This window comes from Pistacia vera, unplaced genomic scaffold (assembly GCF_008641045.1).
Source record: "Pistacia vera cultivar Batoury unplaced genomic scaffold, PisVer_v2 Contig210, whole genome shotgun sequence".
Lineage (NCBI taxonomy): Eukaryota > Viridiplantae > Streptophyta > Magnoliopsida > Sapindales > Anacardiaceae > Pistacia > Pistacia vera.
This window is the reverse complement of record NW_022196014.1, coordinates 93,746-117,724: the sequence shown is the minus strand read 5'-3', so window position 1 is coordinate 117,724 and position 23,979 is coordinate 93,746. Positions and strand designations below refer to the sequence as shown.

Here is a 23,979-nt window from a genome sequence, read left to right as displayed (position 1 = left end):
CGTCATTTTGGCGATAATGGGAATCTCCCCACCTTGTACTTTTGTGGGAGTGCTAGTGCGACGTGGCATCGGACAGCTCGGGCCACGACATGTCACCGAGTCTTTGCGCCACGAGTATTCTACCCGGGGCACGGTTGGTGTTCGCTAGCCCCTCGGAGCCTCTAGGCCCACTGTTCGCCACTTACTTTCCCTTTCCTTGACGCACTGTAGTGCGCATGGCATGGGCTATTGCCCTTTTCTGCGCCTTCATGTGACCTGCAGACCTTTTTAGCGGTGGCACCGCCTTATTTGATTCGGGTGGCACGACCCGATCCAACCGGTCCAGCCTTTAGATGACCGTTTGGAGAGTATTGTTGAACCTCTCCAAGTAGCTCATGACGGCTGGGTCAAGCCGCGAGCTTGAAGGGATATCCCCCATGGTATTTTGCGGGACTGAGGGCACCTCGGGAGAAGTGTCCTCTTGTACATGGGGGATCTTCTCATCACCATGATTGGTTAGCTCAGATTCAAATCGGCGAGCCATTTGTTGTTGTGGGACCAATTAGTAAGAGATTCTCATGATGAAGAACAAGTACTAAATCAGGGCTCTCCTTCTAGTGCCAAACTGTTGATGCTTGATTTTGACACCAACTAATCACACATGGGAAATGCTAAGCTGACTCAGAAGACACACGTGTATATGGGGGGTATTTGATTAAAGGGTGAAGAACAATGTTTAAAGTGGTTCGGATGCTTAAATAAGCAAATCCTACGTCCACTGGTATTATATTAATATATGAGATCAGATCGCGTTCAACGAGCTGATTTATAGCTTAGAGAATACAAGTGAATACACGAGAGAGAGAGAGAGAGAGAATGTATGCTATTTCAGAGAAAAATTAACTAATCCCACAAACGAGAGAGGAGCCCTCTATTTATAGTGGGTTGAATTGAGGTAATGATTATTGAATCTGCGAGTGGATCAGATTGCCTTGCAAATCCTTCTTTGTGTCCTGTTACTCACCTGCTCGAGTGATTTCCTCAACTTGTGCAGGGATTGGACACGTGGAACGTTTTCAGCATTTCGCCACTCTGGCTCATACCCACTACACTGGCAGGAGCACGCCGCTTGCGTCAGCATGCAACGTGACTGCATTTGAATAACTACAAAACTTACCTAAGTTCTGACTGCCCATGCTGACAAAGCTTGGCATCAGCTCTACTTCTTCATGCATAACACAGTCCTTCCTTAGTCAAACGAAATAGCCCCGCGCGAACATGCCAGTTGGTTCTGTTGTCAATGTTAATCAGTCTTAGATGGACTCCGATTTGGTAACTTTGGGCCCGGTCTTGTATTGATTGGGCTGTGGCTCACTGTGCTTCTCCCTTGGGCTCGTGGGTCGGCGAGCTCGAGAAGTAGAAAGCACGTGGCATGAGCACGAAGTTCAATGTTTGTTAATGGCGCCAAAACTAGTTAGTGGGTTTATTTATTTACTTTAGGGTTCCCATAATTCATTTAAAAAAAAAATTCAGGCTGATTTTTGGAAGAATCGAAATGGCTTCCTCACCTCCTTCAAAGCGAAGGCGAAAGAACGAAGGTGTTGATGATGACACGTCATCACCTGTGGTGGTATTTGCTCATGGCGCTGGTGCTCCTTCCTCTTCTGATTGGATGATCAAGTATTCTCCTTTCCCCTTATCCATTTAATTTTCCTTTTAAATTAAATTTTGATTCCTGCTTATTTTTAAAATTTATAAACTGTTTGCAGATGGAAGGATATGTTGGGAAAGGCATTGAATGCTGCAGAAGTAGTCACATTTGACTATCCTTGTAAGTTCGATTTCTTGGTTCTCTTTTTAGTTGATTACAGTTTATGCTAAATCGAGTTTGACTCGCGGCAGACATATCTGGTGGAAAACGAAAGGCTCCTCCAAAGGCAGAAAAATTGGTTGAGTTTCACGCAGATTTTGTCAAAAAGACTGTTGCTAAATTCCCTGGCCATCCTCTAATTTTGGCGGGAAAATCCATGGGTTCGAGGTATATACAATTTACAGTGTAAAAGTATTTATATGCAAGTTTGAAATGCTAATAATAAGGAGTCTTTATGAGATTACTTTTATGTTTGTAAGTATGAGAAAATCATGCCATAAGTACACTTTTATTATATTGAGGGCTGGTTGAAATTCTTATAAATTTACTTGTGTTTGCTTTTGCTTGTCTTTATGACGAAGTTCTGCTACAAAAATGAGCATATATGTAGAGTGGTAAACTGAATTAGTCAGTACATTATGTAATTCATAAATTACATGTTTTGGTGCTTATTCGTTTTTATTTTCCAATCATATCTTTTTGTAGGGTCAGTTGCATGGTTGCTGGCGAGGAAGGCATTGATGCTTCTGCTGTAGTTTGCCTGGGATACCCTCTTAAGGTTTGCTATTATTATATTGCATCTCGAAGATACATTCTTTGGTGATAAATTCTTCCTCTAGTTCCATAAGTATTAGACTATGCTCATACTATCTATTATTCACATTATGCATCTTATAAAGATGTAATGGTGTAGTAAATTCTCATAAGCCATAATCAGAAGCATAAAGCTTGCTGAAATGAATTAGCTGTATTATTTAAGATGGGAGAGGGTGGGAATATGGAGATATGAAAGACATTCTACAAGTTTATGAAAAATTTAGCTTTATTATGTCGTGTATACTGCTGCTTCATTCTTAGTTATTAAACCATGTTATTTCAGATTATAACATAATTTGGCTCAATTGTAATGTAAGATTATGAAATGCACAATTCTTCTAATTGTTGGATGAAATGGTATTGTCAATGTGAATTGTTTTCCTTACATTTATGGTAAGATTTATGAAGATGCTATTTCTTTTACACGTCTACTTTCCCTTTCTTGTAAAATCCTTTTAATCAAATAACCATAAAAATTATTTAGGCGTTCTTTAGCATTCCTGACACAAGTATCACTTTGCAACTTCTGAACTCTGTTAACTGTACCAAAGATCTCATGCTAATTTACTGTGTTAAATAGTTTACTTATAAAAAAGTCTTACTTGTATGTAAAACATTAGTGGACCGAAAGAAGTTTATCCAATATGCATCGATGAGAACAGCTTTAATGCTATCATGATTTAAATAATTTGGGGTTCTGGTGACCCTTAAATTTTTGCTGCCTGTCTTCTCTCAATTGCTTCTGAAACACAATAAAAATAAATTAAAACCTACAAAGTCTCAGCGGTTATTATCCTTAATTATTTCCCCTTTGACTTGACTTTTTGCAGATAACATTGAGACTCCATTTTTTTATGATTCTAAAACTTTTTCCATTTAGTATTTGCAGTGAAGACATCTGTTCTTGAGCTTTTATGGATTGCATGACTCATGAATGATTTATTTTAAAAGCTGTACCATAACTGAAAAGGGAAATCATGCAAGCCCAGTAGAGATATTTGTTAAATTCAGTTTTTTATTATTTCAGGGCATGAACGGGGTAATGCGAGATGAAACATTGTTGCAACTTACCATACCTGTAATGTTTGTTCAGGTATTCTTTCTGACTTCATTGTAAGATACTTATGAATAAAAATTAGCAGTTTATCTCCAAATGCATATGTGATCTTATTTTCAAACCACAAACATTCAATGAGTTTTGAAGAATTGGTGATTTTTCTTTAAACTATCTGATCTTAGGTCTCATTAACGCAGTTAATTTCAGTTGTTTTTCAATAAAACAGTTTTTGCTTCTTATATCCCTGTTTGGTTCCTTTATAAACAGGGTTCATTTTGTGCTTATCGCAGCATCTAATTATATTGTGATCTAGTTTTTAACAAATTACTTCTGTTTGTTTTAGCTTGTTTTCATTCATCATTGCATTTGCTTGTACTGTGTTTCGACTCCTACCTTCTTGATGCAGGGTAGCAAAGATGGGTTCTGTCCCTTGGAGAAGCTTGAAGATGTTCGAAAAAAGATGAAGTCTATGAATGAGTTGCATGTGATTGATGGTGGTGATCACTCCTTCAAGATTGGTAAGAAACACTTGCAAACTATGGCATCAACACAAGTTGAAGTTGAAGATCTTGCCGTTCAGGCCATTGCATCATTTGTTTCCAAGTGTCTTGCAGAAAGTTGACACACTAGCTGCATAGGAGTTTTTGTATTTACTATCAAGGGCTGTGCCATTTCGTTTAGGGCTTGTGATATTGTAACTAGGCATCGTTGTAGAGGCAAGGGGGTTCTTACGACTTACCTAAGGCTCTTTGTAGTTGCTTGCTACTTGAGTCAGTTTTGAAGCCGATATGATTGACATGAAGTGGGAAATCCTTCCCCTCAATTACTATTGCATTTTGGATTTCGTCAAGTAATGTAAAATATGTGGTAGCCCTTATACTCTGCTTTTCCACTGAAAAATTCCATGTATCTTTACATGGATAATGTTCATATTGAAATTATCTTCTACTTCATCTTTATAGAATTATCCTATAAGCCGCGAAATGGTAAATAAGTGAAGAAGGATATTTAAACATAGCAGGATTTGCTTATCATCACCAGATATATTTATTCAGTAAACGTATATTATATAACGTTTATTCTTTACATTTATTAATAGTAGGACAGACACAGACCATAAGTGAAGCTATAAGTCTTCACTGGTAATAAACATGAGTCTTGATCTTCATTTATTTATTGTGAGATTGGATATCCTTGCGAGACATCAATATGCTCCACTCACATCTGCAAAAACAAATAAGAAGTTTAATTCCAGGAAATAGAATTGATCGATATATAATTTGCTCTCAGCAAGAACTCAAAGCACAAATTCAATATGTCAATATTTGAGTTACTTAATAACATGTTCAATTGTTAACACTTGCCTTCTTTTTTCCACAACCATCATTTTCGCTCTCGCTGTCACTGCTGCTGTCGCTGCTGTGGCCTGATTTTCCATCCTTGTTCTTCTTATGCGGACTCTTCTCCTTCTTGTGTTCATGAGACTTCTTCTGTTTGTGTTCCTTCTTCTGTTTGTGTTCCTTCTTGTCCTTCATTTTCGTTTCACTCTTTCAATGGTGCTCAACATGGTGCCCATGGGTTTGGCCTACGCAATGACCCTTTGCCTTTTCATGGCCGGAGTGGTGGCCATGGGTTTGGGTTTGGCCAGCGCAATGAGTCTTCGTTTTGGCCTTTTCATGATGGTCATGGCGGTGGATTAGGCCGTGGCTTGCTTGATGCCCATGATTCTTTTCTTGGTGGCAGGTTATAATCTCAGCCGGTTTGGTGCATTGCAACGAGGCCATGGATTGAAGCTTGCTAGCTAGATTGAGTTATTTCTCTCTTGGCTTCTCTGCGAGGCTTGGTTGGACTTCAACTGAGGAGTGTTAGATGCTAAAATATAGGCATGGAGAGAGTTCTAGACAGCAAGTTGAAATCCATATTGGTACCATCACAAACGGAATCTTCTTTTTCTAGACGTGCCAAAAAATAATTTGGGCATTGGAAAATATAATAATGCACGCACCTTCTTATCGGAATAAATTCCATAATGGTCATATTCCAATATATGTTGCGTAAATTTGTATTCTCTGATATATATTATTGCTCGTTCATATATTTTTCATTAGTGGGCACAAAAACACACTCAAGCTTTCTGTCACATAAAGAGAATCCGTGCGAGAAAAAGAAAGAATATAGTCCTTGAACAAGGCGAATCAGACATATTAAGTTCGACGCGGCTGTTTTAGTTGTTCCACTTTATTGAATTATGACTTCTCTCGAACTGTCATGTCATGAAGAATTAATCTACCCCATGCAGTGCTATCGTTTTAACTACGTGAGTGGTAATTGCATATAAGAGTCACTAGAACTGACTTTATTTTGAGTCTTTGACAACAAAAGTAGTCACTAGAAGTAACAAATTCATATAGCTAACATTGAAGTTGTGAATTTTAATTTCCACCAGGGACTTCGTTATATAAGTTAATTGGTTAAGAAATAGATTGTTTAGATGATAAATGGATGGAGTAGTGATGCATGCATGAAAAGGGTAACTACCAGCTATAGGTATTACTCTAAGAATCCACTGCAAAAATATTTGTATTTTCTAATGTTATCAATATCGCCAGTTTCCGAATAATGAGTCTTGTTTATAATAACTTTTTTTTTTTTGGAAAAGGGAAATTTCATAAAAGAAGAAAAACAATACAAAAAACTAAGGGCATACCTCATAAGAGGTTTAAAGAAGACTATAACAGATGTGTCCATCTTTTTAAACAAAAGGATGGAAATAATCGTCCAAAAAGGAGCACACAGGCTCCAAACAAAGGAGGAAAATGGGCTCAAGTGTCCTAACGGAGTTCACAGACTCAAACCAAACAGAAAAGAAAAATGGGCACAGGCATTTGATTAGAACGCACAGACTTAGAACAAGCAAGACCAATTAATCAGAGTGGTTCCAAATGACTCTAAGCTGAGGATGAATGGCATCCCTGGAAAGAAGCTTTCCGCACATATAATAACTTTCTGCGCAAATAGTATGTGAAAGAAGCTTATATATTGTATTGATCGCTTTCGGTGCATTGTTGTGCGTACTCTGGAACTTGAGAGGTCCTAGTGCTAGAAGAAACCGGGCATATATATATATATATAGAGAGAGAGAGAGAGATGAAAACACCAATGTTCAGGATAATTTTTAGAATAATCTTTTTAAAAAAGTTAAATTGGGCAGATATTACGACGTAAGATTTAGAAATTAACAAAAATATCTCCTATGTTTGTTTATTTACTAAACACCCTTATAATAAATTATTAAAAGTTAACAAAAACACTCATAACCCACCCATTAAATACGGACAGCCGACCACCACCGTCGGAGGATGGCCGGAGTATTTTTGCAATTTTAAAAAAAAATATTTGGGAGTGTTTAGTTAAATTAACAAATTTATGAGGTTCAAAAGAAATTGAAAAATATAGAATAATATTTTAGAAATAATGATAATTTACTGTTTAACTTTTTTGAGAATGATAATAATTGATTTATCATTTTGATAATTTCAATTTTTACAGCTTGTTTCACAAGGGAATCCTCTTTCTTAAAGCAAAGAACTCTTGCTCTAGTGTCTTGTGATGAGGAAAGTAGGCCAAAATATTTGTACTGTACACTTCGAGGGTGTTATATTAATGTATATTAATACTTCATTGATTGGTTTCACTAACACGATTTTTCTAGAATCCTGCTGAGTGCTGCATGCTATTTCATTTTAGTGTTAATGAAGCGGCAGTTTTTGGAGCCAAAAAATTTCAACAGTCTTTCATAGGAAGTTTTCTTTATTGATCAGAAATCAGAATATATAATTGGATTATGGATACACATATCTATTTTTTGATTATCATCATATTGATTGTCCATCGCCTCCAAAATTCATGCTTTATATATCAATTACTGCTATTATTATACTTCAAAGACACAAATATACTTAAAAAGACAAGTGCTCATTAGTCACCAACTATAATATGATGATTTATTATATAAGTAGTAGTACATTGATGGACGCGACACACTATAATCAGTGAAATTTTCTTTCACTAATAATAGCCATATCTCATGGTCATGGGTACATATTTATTTCTTCATACTAAATTATTTGATAGATAGAGTTCATGGGAGGAAGTTTCATTTGATTTGATATCCCAGAACTGCTCATACACTTAGTTCTGCACAGCACAACACACAAACTGAAAAGTTAGAACTCTAAAATGAAAATACAGTCATCGCATTACAAAGTCAGTTAACTATTTTGCATAGCTCAAAGAAACTTAACACTTGCCTTTCTTTTTCCACAGTTTTCATCATCGCTGTCGCTCTCGCTGCTGCTACTATCACCAGCAATGCCCTCCTTGATCCTCTGGAACATACCTCTCTTCTTCTGCTCACCCCTCTTCTTGCTCCTTCCTTGGCATGTTGCCATGCCATTGGTTGCATGAGTCTGAGTCTGAGTCTGAGTCTGGCAGTAGCCATGGGCCTTGTTTTGGTCAGTGCACATTGTCTGGGTTTGGCCACAGCCATGGACCTTGTTTTGGTCCACGGAGTGAGTGTGTGTTAGGCCATGGCCATGGCCATAGCCGCCATGGCCGTGGGACACCTGGTTTGAATTGTGAATTTGGGTTTGGCTATAGCAGTGAGGAGTCTGGGTTTTGGCCATTCCCTGGTCTGTCCAGTTGGCCTGGGTTTTAGCATAGCATTGAGTTTGAGTGTGTGTGCCGTGAGTTGCGTGATTGTTGGTTTCACTGGACGACTTGAACGCCCAGCTAGCCACCCCGGACGCTTTCTGGTCCAATGAGCTTGAATGGTGTCCTTGGTTGCATGATTGCTCAATTGGTTTGTAGCACTGAGCTGAGGCCATGACGAAGGTTAATTGAGGCACAAGACAGCTTCTAATGAGATCTCTAGAGGCTAGTTTGTGCTTGCCTGGTGCTAGAAGTCAGTGTTGGAGCAAATATATAGGCATGGAGTAAGTAGGAGTTTTCTCTTTTAAATGTTTTATCACATCAAATCAATCTTAGAATCTCCTTTTGCAGTATGGGTCGAAACACAGCACCTTATTCCCCCGCTCTAGAAAAAAAAAATGAAAAAGCATCTATCTTTATTATAACAATTACTTGAAAAATAAATTCTACACATTTTCTTCTGCTAAAATTATATGAAAGCGAGTAAGGGACACCCTTCTTCGATTTTCAGCCTAAGAAATTAGTGATTGGGGCATTGAAAACGTATAGTGGGAATGAAAGTTGGTTCTTTAGTTAAGAAAATAGAAAAGCAAATGACTTCCATGGACCATGCATACAGGTTTGTGTTTCTAACTGGTTTATAGATGTGAAATGTCTTGTCGCCTGTGTAAGAGCTTATGCATGTACTAAATTACATTTTATAGCTTCTATATCTCATTAGCTAAAGCCTCCGCTACTGAGATATGCAGTAATAAACATACCATTTGCTTCTCTATCTTCTCCAGTGGATAAAATTTTATTACCTTTGGCATGGAGACTTAATTGGCTCTATATATACTCTGCCAGCAGATAAAAAAAAGGGTGCCTCTCTCGTCAGTCACTGCTCATAAACTGTTAGAATATTCTGCGGTTTTGAGTCAAATAAAATTTAAGGAATTTCATGCGGTAATACATCTAAAATCTTTGTTTTAAACCAGATAATTGCCAAAAGATCATTTCATAATCATAAAGTTTGTTCTTTTGATTAGCAATAAGAATTGATGTAATGCGGTTCGATTTGAAGCAATTAATTTCTCCTTGCAATCCCTGAATTTACTGCTAGTCTGTGCGTCCAAAACGAAATTGGAGATAGAAGAATGATAAAGTTGTAGATATAAACCTATTGAAATGAATCTATTGAGATAATAGATTAATAAGTGTAATTTACCTTCAATGCATTGAGACTAATCTGTTAAGCCATAGCCGTGGGCCTATTTTGGTCGAGACAAATAGCTGGATTAGGCCATATTCTTAGGCTTTGTTTCGGTCATGGAGTGAGTCTGGGTTAGGCCATTGCCATTGGACATTCCGATGTTTGGATTCTGAATTTGGGTTAGGCTATTGCAGGCTGAGTAGTAAAGGGTTTTGCAGTAGCATTGAGTCTGTTCCAGTCCATGACTTTGTGTACCCAGATAGCCGCCGAGGACATTTTTATATGTTTCGTCACATCAGTCGGCCTACGAATCTGCTTTTTGCGGTATAGGTCGGCAAAGCGTTTATTCCCAGTCAATAAATAAAGCGTCCATTATTAAATTTACAAGAAATTTGTCATTGGCGCATTGAAAACCTGATAAATGTTACTCCGAAAGAAAATGCACTAGTCTCTTTCTCTACAGCCAGGAATACGGACAAATAAATTTTGGTTTATAGACCTGTTACGTCTTGTCACTTTTCTACTAGAGGTTAGTGAATGGGATAAGAGGCCACCCCACTGTGCTTTTAGTATTGACTTATTTATGTTTTTAACGTTTTCAAGTTCAGTATCCTCAATGTACAGAGGGAATTATTAATTCTATCTGATGTATAAATGTAATTAATTCTTGTACGTATATGCAGCATATGTTGTATTCAGTATTCAGATCCTAGGAGCGAGTGTCAACTGTCAACAGACTTAAGGCTAACTACAAGTCAAAAGAAAGTTATGAGGCAGAGCAGATCAGTTGCACCAGTCATTCCATATTTTTTTCACGCTCGTATTCTATTTGTATACTCACCTATCACACCATCTATAAATAAGTAAAACCATGTCACTTCCAATTCTGTAGTAGTACTTTACTTCTGCAACCAAACTTATCCTTTTTATCACTTCTAAAGTCTCTCTTTCACTAATTGTTAATTACAATATGGTGGCTGCTATTTAATCAAATTAATTATCTTCTGTGACACGCTCAAAACAAAAGATTGATTGGTTCTCTATTTGTGATTGCGTAAGAGTCCTCAGAAGCAAGCCAGGACCATGTGTGAAAAGTCTGAAGGTTTTGAATTTTCTTCCCGTGTCTTGTTTTTTGTTGCCTTTATTCATTTGTTTCTGTAAGGGATTCTATTCCTTGGTACTAAATATACTGTTCTAAAAGGCTGTGTTTTTTTTTTTCTTTGTTGCAGAAGTTAGCAGTACTGAGTGGGTATTCATAAAGATGAATGAACAAGAAGAAGACCTAATTTATCGGATGCACCGACTGGTTGGAGACAGGTAAGAATTTTGTCTTTATATTTCAGCTTCTTCTTTATTCTCTTTCAGCGTTATCAATCAAATAAGCTGCCGGTTTCTTTCTAATATTATTCTACTTCTTTTTAATTTCCTGATTGCTTATTAGTGGTCGATATCTGTTACTCCGTTTTTCCTCTACAAATTAGTGAAGGGACTTTGAAACTTCTGCATTTTGTTTGAGTACAAATTAACTATACTCATAATCATGATAAACATTTAGCCTTATGTTTCATGAATTCAAGCACCTTTAATTTTTGCATATATATTTGAGCGGCAGAGAAAGAGACAATTCACTGGATAAAGTGATTCCCGTGTGCACTGCCAGAGAAAATAACAGTATCTGGAAGTGGAAAAGCTAAGGAATAATAACAGGTTTTAAGGCTACGCTACTCGTATCATTGAAGTCTTTTAACAAGCTGTACGTCGTTGCAATAGCCTATTATTAAGGTGTACTTAGTACTTACGACCTAGATTATCATAATTAAATTACAGCCGAAAGGTTTCGGGCACTGCAAATATGACAGTTAATTTTACTATGTTGGGGATTATCATAAATGTTTTAAGACTTCTAGGAATGAAAAAGATTTCAAGATGTTGGGGATTGAATTATATTCTAGCATTCTAGCAAATCCTAACTCCTTGAATGCGAAAAATAGTGTGAATAAATGATGCAAAATAACAATACACAAACATAATATTTATAGTGGTTTACTCTTTATACGAGAACTACATCTACTTTGCTGTTGCGAAATTTTACTATGAAAAAGAAAAAAAAATTACAAGAATCTTTTAGAAGCCTCGTAAATTGGCTCACTCACTAAACTTTATTTCGTGGCTCTTACTCTCTAATTATGGTTTTGCCTTCTATTCAATTTGTGATCTCTAACTCTAGGACTTAATTCCTTTTTATAGGACTTAAATCTCATATCCTAATATAAATTATATTTTAATTCCTAACACAATTATAATCATATTTCTAATTGTATTACTAAATAAAATAATTCTATATAAACACAAATTAGGAAAACTCATGTCCTAAATCAATTCTAATTTGGATTGAATTTGGCTCCACAATCTCCCACTTGGAGACTAATTCAACATGTCTTCAATTCTTTGCTTCCATCAGCAGGGGCATCAACTTCTCTTTCTTCAAGCGAGAAGTCCAACTGAAGTTGTACACAACTTCAGTTTCTCAACGGTAATCACCTTCGTAAACATATCAGCTGGATTTTGACTCCCTTGAATCTTCTCGAGAGCTATAACTTCTTCTTCCAAAACTGAGCGTATGAACTGGTAACGAACTTTTATGTGTTTTGTCCTAGCATAGTAGACTGGGTTCTTTGACAAGTGAATTGCACTTTGACTATTTCAATACAAAACGCTTCTCTCATAATTCTGACCCAATTCTTCTAGGAACCGTTGTAACCATATTAGCTCCTTACTAACTTCTGTCATAGCAACATACTCTGCCTCTGTAGTAGAAAGAGCAACAATCTTCTTTAACTTTGAAACTCAATTGATCACTGTACCACCTAATGTAAAAACATAGCCAGTGGCACTCTTGCGGTTATCAATGTCACTAGCCATATCAGCATCCACATAACCTTGTAGCTCTAAGTCTGACTTCCTAAAGCATAATGCTAAATCTTTAGTACCTTTCAAATATTTAAGAATCCATTTGACTACTTCCCAATGTTGCTTTCCTAGATTGCTCATGTACCTACTCACAACTCCCACTGCATGTGCTATGTCTGGCCTTGTATATACCATGGCATACATAAGACTAACAATCACTGATGCATAGGGTACCTTCGCCATGTAGTCTTGCTCATGCTCTGTTGTAGGTGACCAATCTTTGGATAGTTTAAAGTGACTAGCCAAAGAAGTACTTACTGGCTTTGCTCCATCCATGTTGAACGTATGAGTACTTTCTTCATATACTCTTCTTGTGACAGTTAGAGGTGAAAAAGCAACCCGCTCGGCCCGCGGCGGGTTGTTGCAAATGGCGGGTTGGTCCTGACCCGCTCGATGAACCCGGCCCGCCAATATTAGAGAATTGGCTGGCCCAACCCGGACCGCCAACCCTAACCCACCGGGTTGGGCCGGGTTAACCCGCTTTTTGATTTTTTTTTATTTTTATTTTTTAATTTTGTTTTGTTTTATTTTATTTAAGTTTAAATGTTTAATTAACTTTTCAAATGAATAATTAACAATTTATAAATGTAATTGTTTTTAGTTAATTGTTAATTTCTTTTCAAATATCAATAATTAAATTAAATTAAATTTTTTTTTTGGTTAACATTCCAAATATTAATTCAATTTTAATACATTAAAATTGTAATATAAGAATAATTAAATTTATTCATTTATTAAAAAATAAAATAAGAAATTACAATAATTATTGCCTCGTTTGAGGTGTATCGGATTCTGAGAATGGGAGTTAGTAAAATCAGCGGGACTAGGACTAGGATAGTAGTTTCCGTCATCATTGTAATTGATGGGAGAGAAATATCTATCTATTGTAGTTGAAAAAAAAAATTGATGTAGAAGAAATAAAAATTAAAGAAAGAGAATTGGAATATGGAAATTGGAAATATGAATTAAAAAATGCAAAAACTAATAAAAATTAAAATACGAGCAAATTGCAAAAACTAATAAATGAATAATTGAGAGATTAGAGATTAGAGAATATGAGAGAATGAGAGAATTTGAGTTGTGAGAAAAATGTGAGAGTTTAGGGCCAATTTATAGGAAAAAATGGGAAAGAAAAAGACCCCTCCAACGGCTATAAAACGGCTATATTTCAAGGATAAAGGGGTAATTTGTAAAATAAAATAAAATTTTTTATTATTTTTTATTATTTTTTTCGGCCAACCCACCAGGTTGGCTATTGTTAGCTGTTACAACCCGCCGGGTTGCAACAGCCAACCCGGCGGGTTGCCGGGTCTCTTGCAAAGGAGACAAAACAGTAATCTATCGGGTTGCGGGTTGCCATTGTGCAACCCGGCCCGCCCGGGGGTTGCTACCGGGTTAAGGTTGACCCGCCTAACCCGGCCCAAAAGTTCCACCTCTAGTGACAGCTTCAAGAAACCTTTGACTCTGTGTCTGGTAATCCTCATATCAAGGATTTGTTTTGTAGCTCCCAAATCCTTCATAGCAAACTCCTTTGACAATTGCCTTTTTAACTCGTCTATTTCCTGTTCACAAGCTCCTGCAATCAACATATCATCTACATAAAATAATAGGATGATATAGGAGTTACCAAGTTTCTTGAAATAACAACAATGGTCTGCTTGGCATCTTAGGAAACCGTTACTACACATGAACCCATCAAACTTCTTGTACCACTGTCTAGGCGCTTGTTTTAGCCCATATAGACTCTTTTGAAGTTTACACACCATTCTCTCATTTCCTTGTACTTTAAAATCCTGTGGCTGCTGCATATAAATTTCTTCATCTAGTTCTCCATAAAGAAACACCGTCTTTACATCTAACTGCTCAAGATGAAGGTCTTCTTTTGCCACTAACCCAAGTACTGTTCTTATTGTAATCAACTTGACAATTGGAGAGAAAATTTCAGTGTAGTCAATGCCTTCTTTTTGTTGAAATCCTTTCACGACCAGTCTTGCTTTATATCATTTGCTGCCATCATGTTTATCTTTCATCCAATAAACCCATTTGTTTTGCAATGCCTTCTTCCTTTGTGGTAACTTTGTCAACTGTCAGGTTTGATTTGTTAATAATGAGTCCATCTCATCCTTCATAACTAGCTCCCACTTGATTGAGTCATCAACTTGCATTACTTCCTCGTAACACTCTGGTTCACCACCATCAGTTAATAAAATATAGTGCAAAGAAGGGGAATACCTCTATGGTGGTCTTATAGTCTTGGAAGATCTTCTAGGTTCAAACACGGGTGTTTGTGGTTCAACTTCTTAAGCTATATTATCTTGATCTTCTTGGTTATTGTCTTGCATGTCATTAATTGGGAAGTCTTTCAAAGGAACTACCTCTTGCTTCTTCACTTCAATGCTTGGATTTTTCTAACTTCATGTTGAACCTATCTTTGTACATCATTTCTTCATTGAATATGATGTCTATGCTCCTTATAATCTTGCGGTTTTGGTCATCCCAGAAACGATAACCAAACTCGGCGTCACCATAACCAATGAAAAAATATTTATTAGATTTAACATCAAGCTTACTTCTAAGAGTAGAGTAAATGTGAAGATATGCTAAACAATCAAACACTCTTAAGAAAGAATAATTTTCCTCTTTGCCGCTCCAAACTTCTTCTAGGATCTTGCAATTTAGCGGTACAAAGGGTCCTCTGTTGAGCAAGTAGGTTGAAGTATTAATTGCATCAGCTCAAAACGTTTGTGGTAGTCTAGCATGCAATCTCATGCTTCTTGCACGCTCATTTAGGGTTATGTTCATCCTTTCGGCGACACCATTCTGTTGAGGAGTTGCAGGAATGGTCTTTTTCATCTTGATCCCATTATTGGCACAATATTCTATGAACCCTTGATCAATGTACTCTCCCCTATTATCGGATCACAAGCACTTCACCCTTAGGTTTGTCTCATTTTCAACCATGGCTCCCCACTTTTTAAAAGTATCAAAAACATCATATTTATTTTTCAAAAAATAAACTCATACCTTTCTGCTCACATCATCAATGACGTCATATAGTACTTTGAGCCTCCAAGGGATGACACAGGAGCGGGTCCCCACACGTTTATATGAACCAACTCCAACTTCTTTGCCTTTGGTTCTCTTGCTACTTTGGAAAAACTTACTCTTCTCTGTTTGCCAAAGATGCAACCTTCACACAAACCGTGATCAATCAACTTCAACTTAGGTAGTTTTCCATTTGATTAAAGCTCCTTCATTCCTTTCACGCTCATATGCCCAAGTCTACAATGCCAAAAACTCGAGGTAACACTAGCATCTATGACTACAACTGAATCTCCATAACTAGAAGTCATGTAAAGAGTTCCAGTTTTATTCCCACGAGCAACCACCATGGCTCTTCTAGTAACTTTCCATACACTACCTATAAATGACACACTATGCTCTTCATCGTCAAGTTACCCAACTGATATTAGATTGCGCATCAATTTTGGTACATGGCTTACTTTCTAGATTTTTCACACATATCTGTTTGCCATCTTCAACCTAACATCACCCATACCTACAATATCCAAAGGTGCTTCATTTGCCAGGTATACCTTTCCATGATTTCCAGCCACATAATTTTTTAGAATTTCACGGTGTGCAATGGTATGAAATAAAACTCTTGAATTTAAAACACAAGAGTCAATAGAATTATCAACAGATAAAAGTAAAACATCTTGTACCTCCTCAGTTACGGCATTCGCTACGTCATTATCGTTGTTCTCCTCTTTCTTTAGTGCTTTGCAATTCCTTTGTATGTGACTTTTGTTACCACAACTCCAGCACTCAACTTTTTTTTCCAAACTTGGACTTGCTTCTTCCGTTTCTTGATTTTGATCTTTCCCTACCTTGGTTTGAATTTCTATCGTAGCCCATGCCTCTTGTTTCAACATTCAAAGGATTAAAGCATTAGATGTTATCTCACCCGAATCTTTCCTGCGAACCTCCTCAGCAAGAATTTTGTCTCTAACATCTGTGAGCTTTAATTTCGCATTACCTGTTGAATTACTAATTGCTGCTCTCATACGCTCCCAATTATTTGGTGGGGAGGCCATAAGAATTAGGGCACGAACTTCTTCATTAAAATCAATTTTTATAGATGACAGTTGATTAATAATTATATTAAAATCATTCATATGTTCTGTCACGAAAGCACATTCTCTCATCTTAAGATTAAATAATTTTTTCATAAGATGTATCTTGTTATTCGCAGAAGGCTTCTCATACATATCAGACAAGATCTTTATCAACCCTGTTGTGGTTGTCTCCTTCGCCGCGTTACTTGTCACGTTCTTGGTCAATGTCAACCGAATGACTCCTAATACTTGTCTATCAAGGAGTGCCCAATCTTCATCTGACATCTTTTCGGGTTTTGCTCCTAGGAGAGGTAGATGTAATTTTATGTCATACAGATGATCTTCAATCTACATCTTCCAAAACGCATAATCTATTCTATCAAACTTATTGATCCCAGGTGTAGATCCTCCTTCTTCTCCAATCATTGCTTTCTTCCTTGAACCTTGCGCTGATACCAGTTGTTGGGGGGATTTAGTTAGATACTAGCAAATCCTAAATCCCTGAAAGCGAAAAATAGTTCGAACAAATGACACAAAATAACCACACACACAAACACAAGATTTATAGTGGTTCAATCTCCATATGAGAGCTACGTCCGCTTTGCCGCTGCGGAATTTCACTATGAAGAACAAAAAAAAATTACAAGAATCTCTCACAAATTGGCTCACTCACTAAACCCTATTTGGTGGCTCTCACTCTCTAATTGTGGTTTTGCCTTCTATTCAATTTTCGATCTCTAACTCTAGAGCTTAACCCCTTTTTTATAGGTAATACATGAGACACAATTCCTAATAGGACTCAAATCTCATATCCTAATTGGAATTATATTTTAATTCCTAATACAATTATAATCTTATTTTCAATTGTATTCCTAAAAGAAAACAATTCTACTTAAACACAAATTAGAAAAACCCATGTCCTAATCCAATTCTAATTTGGATTGAATTTGGCTCCACAATCTCAACACAAGAAAGTAATGATTCTTCTCTGTATGTTAAACATATGATTTTTTAGCTAGGGTATGCCTTTTCAGCAAATCAAATTACTTCTTGTGATCTTAGGCCAAAAAAATTGCAGAAATGAAAGAAGAACAGATGAAACATACATGCATTTAAAATATTCTCACCATTATAAGCATTTTCTAGGCCATGTCTTCTTAGTTAGCAAATTAATTTTTCTGGAGAAAAGGGTTTTAAAAATGGAAAAAGAAAACCGGCTGACACGCATGCATTGCCATTTATATGGCGATGGCAAACAATTAAGCAAAGGACCTTGCCTTAAAAGCACTGCCATCTTAAAGTCCTGTCCTGAGCTTGACCGATTCTCTTAAGTGGTTTGCCACACCATATTTTTTCCTGTTTCAAAATTTGGTTCTATGCATGTGTGTGGAGGGTAGTATATGTGTACTTCAGGGATAGGTATTACTAGTTGCCACCAACCATATAAAATTTTCACCCTTTTCTTGAATCAAAACGTGTTTACGAACTCTATTTTTGTATTGTCAAAATCAAGTAAATAAGAAACTTAATTAATTCATATGTACGGTTTCAAGTACAGGTGGGATTTGATAGCTGGACGGCTACCAGGGCGAACAGCATATGAAATAGAGAGGTTTTGGATTATGAGACATAGCCAAGTATTTGCTGAGAAAAGAAAGGAGCAGCAGAAGGCTTTGGCCTTGGCCGAAAATAATTCATAATTAATTTCCTCCCACATTTATGTTTTTGTTGGAATATATATAATATAATTCTTAATTATCACCTTCGATCTTCTGCTAGCTAGTTCATTGCTTGTGATTATCATATTCATATTTTCTCAATGTTTTAAGACCCGACCTAAGCTTTGACTTGGTCAAAGACTTGGGTCTCAGATTAATCGGCTCAACCGATGGATTAGATTGGTGATGTTATCATTCTGACATTACATAATTAAAAAAAAAAATTAAACTGAATTAAATACGATTTTAGAAAAAGAAAAACTACCTTACACTTAATTCAAAATAATGAACAAACAAATGAATTAATTAAATTAAAAGTGAATTGGAAAACATAAAGAGAATCTAAAAAATCTGATCTCTTATCCTTATCCTTATCCCATCCTCTTTCTCCCAAACAAGATCGCAATCATCCATTTCTTCTTATCTTCTTTCTCCCAAACAAAATCCCAACATCCATTTCTTCATTCATCTCCACCCCTGCAATCACGTCTCCCACATCCGATCAAACAAACTCACATCTTTCCACATTTCAATCACCAAACCACGATCATCAATTCATCATCATCAAAAATCTTAATCATAATCAAAATCCAATGGAGCACCCACCAAAGTCAATCCTCCTCATGCCCACAGCCCCAACCTCCTTTCTCGCTGCTACTGTTGTCGTTGCGCCTTTTCAGTTTTCACCACCTCCTTCAATAACAGAAAAATCAGCTCCAAATGTTTTGGTCTTACCGGTGTTAAGAAATCGACCAAATCAACGATTTCAAGAACCACCAGCTCCCTCCTGCTCGCATTTAAGAGAATCATTGATGTAGATTTCATTTTTACGGGTTGAATTGAACTTTGAACTTTGGAAGACCCAGTTACAAGAACCAAAATTTTTACGGGTTTTCACATTTTTAGTGACCCGGTTTTGATGCTGGACCGGTTGAACCGGTGGATTATTACTGTTCACCCGGTTTAACCCCGGGCCAATCTGGGTTAAATGGCATAAATAGGTTTAAAGAATGTCTGGATCGGTAAAAGCCCCGGGTCTCGGTCGAACCGGCCGAGTCGGGCTGGGTTTTAAACCATTGTATTTTTTAATTGCGTTGTGCCAAAAATACACACTGATGTCAACACTATTAACACCACTAATTAGAACTTAACAAGTACTCAAAGACAAAGTGGTATTAGCTGTCAAAACTCAAACAGCCTCAAAAGAGATATTTTATATCAATCATATTCATTTTAAGATAAGGATTAAGGAGTAAGAAGTGGTTCTCACGTGTTAAAATAATTTACAAAAATACTCATTATATTGACCTTAAAGGTATAAATAGGCACATCTCTTCACGAAAGAGAAGGTTGGACATATGAGAGATGGACACAAATGAGAGCTTCAACCATTATTTTTTTTGTAAATAAAGTATTTCTCCATTTTTATACGTCTTATAGATAATATCAAAAAAATAGTCAGAGAATAATAAAATAACAGTGGATATAGTATTCGCTTTAAGCATTTGAATTATTATAAAAATCTCTCTTGTTAATCTATTATTTATGTTTCTGTATTATGATTAACTATCTCACAATCATTCACATGTAATATTTAAGAATACCTTAATACTTTACATGTGTGAATCGTTGGTGTCAAAATCATCCATCAACAAATTGATTTTTCATTTTGTAATTGTTCCTTATGTGAACAATTAAGTTTCTTATTTGGAAGACTGAATAAAGTGGACACTCTCGCTGGGTTCTGCTTTACATAATTCAAGTATTATTAACTGGGCCACGGCTTCCTAATTTCCCTCCATTTATTTCCAAAAAAACATATCAAATGCTTAACCGCACTTAATGTTTCACGATCCCAATGTAACTCAAAACAAAATCGTGATAATCGCGGAATCGGTTGGGATTTGACGAGGGTGTTGAATTGCCTGATCACCACACAATACTAGAGCTTTATAAATAATGTGTAAATAAAAAATAGACTTGGGAAAAAAAGTAAATAAAAAACGATGATAACACATGCAATACGATTGTAACGTGCTCGTGTTGGTGTTAAGGAAATGACTTCTAACCGTTTCTTTTGCCATATTCAAAAGATGCAAAGATTATACGTTGACCAAGGTTATGTGAATGATGACAAGATCTTTAAGATATCAATATGTTAGACCCGTAAATTGATTCAATCTTCCTTAATTGTCTCGATTATGTAATTTTTCTCACATTTGTATTGTATTCTTCTGTGTATACTCAAATACAGTTCCCTACATATTTATATATTGTGGACATGTTTTTGTACATTATTTGAATAAATTTTATTATATACCAAAAATCTAATTTTTTAAATCTTGTATCGCGTATTGTATCGTATTGTAGGATAAACCTTTTTAAAAAATAATAATAATAATAAATTAAAAATTTTAAAAATTAATATTATCTCTAAGATTAATTAACGAATTTTGTGACATAATTGACTTTAAATTATGATATTACATAGTAAAAATTAATCACAAAATTATTGGCTATATGGCTCAACTTGGATATGGGTTTCATCAAGATGATTTTTCATTGGATTACACCACCCTAATATGGTACATGTAAGATGCAATCTATTTTTCTCATTCACTTTTTTACAATGCTCCCACGTAATATCATCTAATTTTTCCTTCTTATTTCTCATGATTTAAATCTCAGTCTTAATCTAATGGACCAAAAGAGGCTGTAAAAAAACAAATGAAAAAGCATAAACATAAAGAAAACAAATCAAAATTCATATACAAGAGGTTTATTAGATTTGTTATCCATAAAAAAAAATGCAACTAGGAATTACCTCGTATTCTAATATTATATTATTTAATTGCCTCAGGTTGTATTCAACAAAGATGGTCTTATAATAAATTATTACTAAAAGATGGGTCTCATCTAATTCTAAAGATTCAGCATTCCAATAATATCATAGATTCATCCAGGCATGCTATAATCTAAAGTTTAAAAAGATTTGGGCAACATTAATTTGACCGTAATGCAATTTGTTTAACGGCAAATACCCAAATGGTTACTTTTAACTGATTATTAAAAGGTGAGAGGATTCCATGTAAAAATGTCCAAATCAATAAAGTTATATCGGTTTGTATCGATATTTTAAGAATATAAACCAATATGTATCGTATTGTAGAATACATATCAATGCATCGAAAGGTTTATAATACATTCTCTGATACGTATTGTTGACAATCCGTATCAAATCGTATCGTAGGATACGTATTGCGTATCATAAAATAGTAATAACCATGATTTGAAATATGATATTCTGAAAAACTATTCTGAATAGGATAAGATATTATTAAACCAAATAGGATAAGATTTTGAGAATTTGTTTAGTACATTTTTTGAAAACATTTTCTGAAAATATTTAGATTATTTTTTAACCCCTTATATTTGTTAATTTAGCTAAATATCTCTCAAAATAAAAGTTTATAAATTAACAAAAACACCCCCACCCACCTAATCAACTGTCGACAGTTGACCACCACCGCCAAACAGTGGCTAGCAGTCATCAGAATGGCTCACGACCGGTTGGATCTGGCCGGTCGTGCGTCGATCTAGCATTTTTTGGCCAGATCCATCGTGTATCACTGTATCTGACGGGAAACAGCTAGATCTATGACTAGAATGTAGAATCTGGCCGTCAATGATAGCAAAGATGTGGTTGTCATCAACGACCAGATAGATCTAGATGTAGATTTGGCCGTTTCCGGCTAAATCCATAAAAACGGTCAGATCAGCGCATGATCGGTCAGATCCGATCGATCGTGCGTCATTCTAGCACTGGCGGCCGGTGATGGCCTACGGCGACGACGGGCAGTCGGCGGTGGTTGTTGGTAGGCCGACAGTGGCTTGGGTGGGTGAGGGTGTTTTTGTTAATTTATAAACTTTTATTGTGAAAAATAATTATTAAATGTTTTGAGTTTAATAGAATATGATTGAATTTTGAATTGAATTCCGTCAATATTAAAACAAACATGTTTTTTACTGTTTACTTTAAATTAGATAATAGAATAGAGTTTTAAAAAGTTAAACAACAGGGGTTGAATTTTCTTAAAAAAATTCGAAATAAATTTAAAATTATTATATAGAATTTTTAACAATAAATGGAATGAGATGGTCAAGGAAGAATCAATAATAGAACAAAAAGAGTATACTTTTAAAATATGGATTTAAAGAAATCTAGTGAGAGTTTATTATACCATACCGTTGACATCAAATGAAAGTTTGGGACCATGTCGTCCTAGGACTACTCCGATGTACAATTCCATTTCGATAATAATATTCCATTTTAGTTGAAAAATGTAGTAAGATGTTTGGGGTAATATAAGTGATCAAAGGGCGATAACTCATATCACATGAGAAAACTTTGCACAGAGTTCTATTACTATTAATGGTTGGCTCTGTAATTTTTTATGACCATAGACATCCCAGGTAATTCGGTCTTATGGTTCTTCATTATTTGTATATGACCTTTTTCTTTCTAGATGCTCATTTTGTATGGGGTTTTAGTTTAATGTTTCTATTTAGCGGACGTGGTTAACATAATTCTTAATACATTTATCCATATTTCATGATTATCAGAGGTTTGAATTAGCAAGTATCTATACTTGAAGTTTTGGTTTTATTGAAACAGTCTCAAGTCATTTATAAGATAATTGGCTGCATATATATAAATAATCATTTTAATTATCTCGTAAAACTAAAATAGTTAACTCTTTCCTTATGGTCGAATGATAAACCTACTGAGATTAGTTATACTCAAGGGTCTTGTGTTCAAGTCATGAGAGAGGCAATTACCAGGTTTATCAAAAAAAAAAAAAAAAGTAATATAGTTTGAAGTATTTAAGTTGAATCTTACTATATGGATTAACCAGGCGATGACTAGCTTAGTTGACGATTACTGCTATCGGACATCTTAGCGGCATGTCCAGGTTTAAACCCAGCTATTCTGTTGGACTCTTAATTGACTTCAAGGTTCGAATCACCTATTGCCCATCTTGATTTAAAGGCTTTAGAGGCACCTCTTGTCTTCACCTTAATTTACACATGAAGCAGCTCAGGCCCAAAAACTTGTGATAAAAGCGAGACCTAAAGGCCGTGCTGAAGGAGCCGTGGGCTTGAAACCCCCACAACTTGTTAAAAAGTGGGGGCAGATATTTATGAATACAGTGGGGTTCCTGAAAATTACTATTTACACTTCCTCTTTTATATATTTTTTATTTAACTTTACAATTTTTATACATTATTTCATAATTTTGAAAAAAAAAAAAGCATATTATTTGTATAAATCAAGTATAATCAATACTTTAAACTGGTCATTTATTTAACTAATAAATTAGGATAGGTGATAACAAAATAGTTAATGTGCCATCAAATCCAATTTTAGATAACAAATAATCTTGTGACTGGATAGTAAGAATTTAGTCATCTAGATATTCAATGAATCTCGAAGATTAGTTGAAGTGTATACAAATTGGTTCGGACAGTCCGATTAAAAAAAAAAAAAAAAAAAAGAGTCCCAATTTCAGAATAATCCAGAGCTAAATAACATGCTTCTGGTCAATTTCTTAACATGATAACTCCTGGAGCGTGGTCAAGACTCAATCCACAATGGCAAACGGTGACTGGTGACTCTACTGCTCAAACAAACAGAACCCCGTCGTTTTTTCCACAAAAACGCGGTTATTATATCTGCTGGCCAATGCAAAATGGAATTCTAATCTTGC

At 35.7% G+C, this 23,979-nt stretch overlaps 2 protein-coding genes across 2 annotated transcripts; one reads left to right on the top strand and one right to left on the bottom strand.

Moving 5' to 3' along the window:
* Nucleotides 1-1,471: 1,471 nt before the first annotated feature.
* LOC116129311 (KAT8 regulatory NSL complex subunit 3) lies at nt 1,472-4,384 on the top strand. The gene is made up of 6 exons (XM_031415065.1): nt 1,472-1,659; nt 1,749-1,810; nt 1,882-2,017; nt 2,336-2,408; nt 3,474-3,539; nt 3,910-4,384. The coding sequence occupies exons 1-6, from the start codon at nt 1,535-1,537 to the stop codon at nt 4,123-4,125; spliced, it is 678 nt and encodes a 225-aa protein (XP_031270925.1). The 5' UTR covers nt 1,472-1,534; the 3' UTR covers nt 4,126-4,384.
* Nucleotides 4,385-7,591: 3,207 nt separating this feature from the next.
* LOC116129340 lies at nt 7,592-8,447 on the bottom strand. Its single transcript, XM_031415083.1, has 2 exons — nt 7,814-8,447; nt 7,592-7,700 (listed from the first exon to the last, which is right to left on the bottom strand). Exons 1-2 carry the CDS (start codon nt 8,387-8,389, stop codon nt 7,695-7,697), a joined length of 582 nt encoding a protein of 193 aa, XP_031270943.1. The 5' UTR covers nt 8,390-8,447; the 3' UTR covers nt 7,592-7,694.
* Nucleotides 8,448-23,979: the final 15,532 nt, after the last annotated feature.

Coding starts and splice junctions, on each gene's coding strand:
- LOC116129311 (XM_031415065.1), top strand. CDS start 1,535: ATGGCTTCCTCACCTCCTTCAAAGCGAAGGCGAAAGAACGAAGGTGTT. Junction 1,660..1,748: donor TCTTCTGATTGGATGATCAA/GTATTCTCCTTT, acceptor AACTGTTTGCAG/ATGGAAGGATATGTTGGGAA. Junction 1,811..1,881: donor AGTCACATTTGACTATCCTT/GTAAGTTCGATT, acceptor GACTCGCGGCAG/ACATATCTGGTGGAAAACGA.
- LOC116129340 (XM_031415083.1), bottom strand. CDS start 8,389: ATGGCCTCAGCTCAGTGCTACAAACCAATTGAGCAATCATGCAACCAA.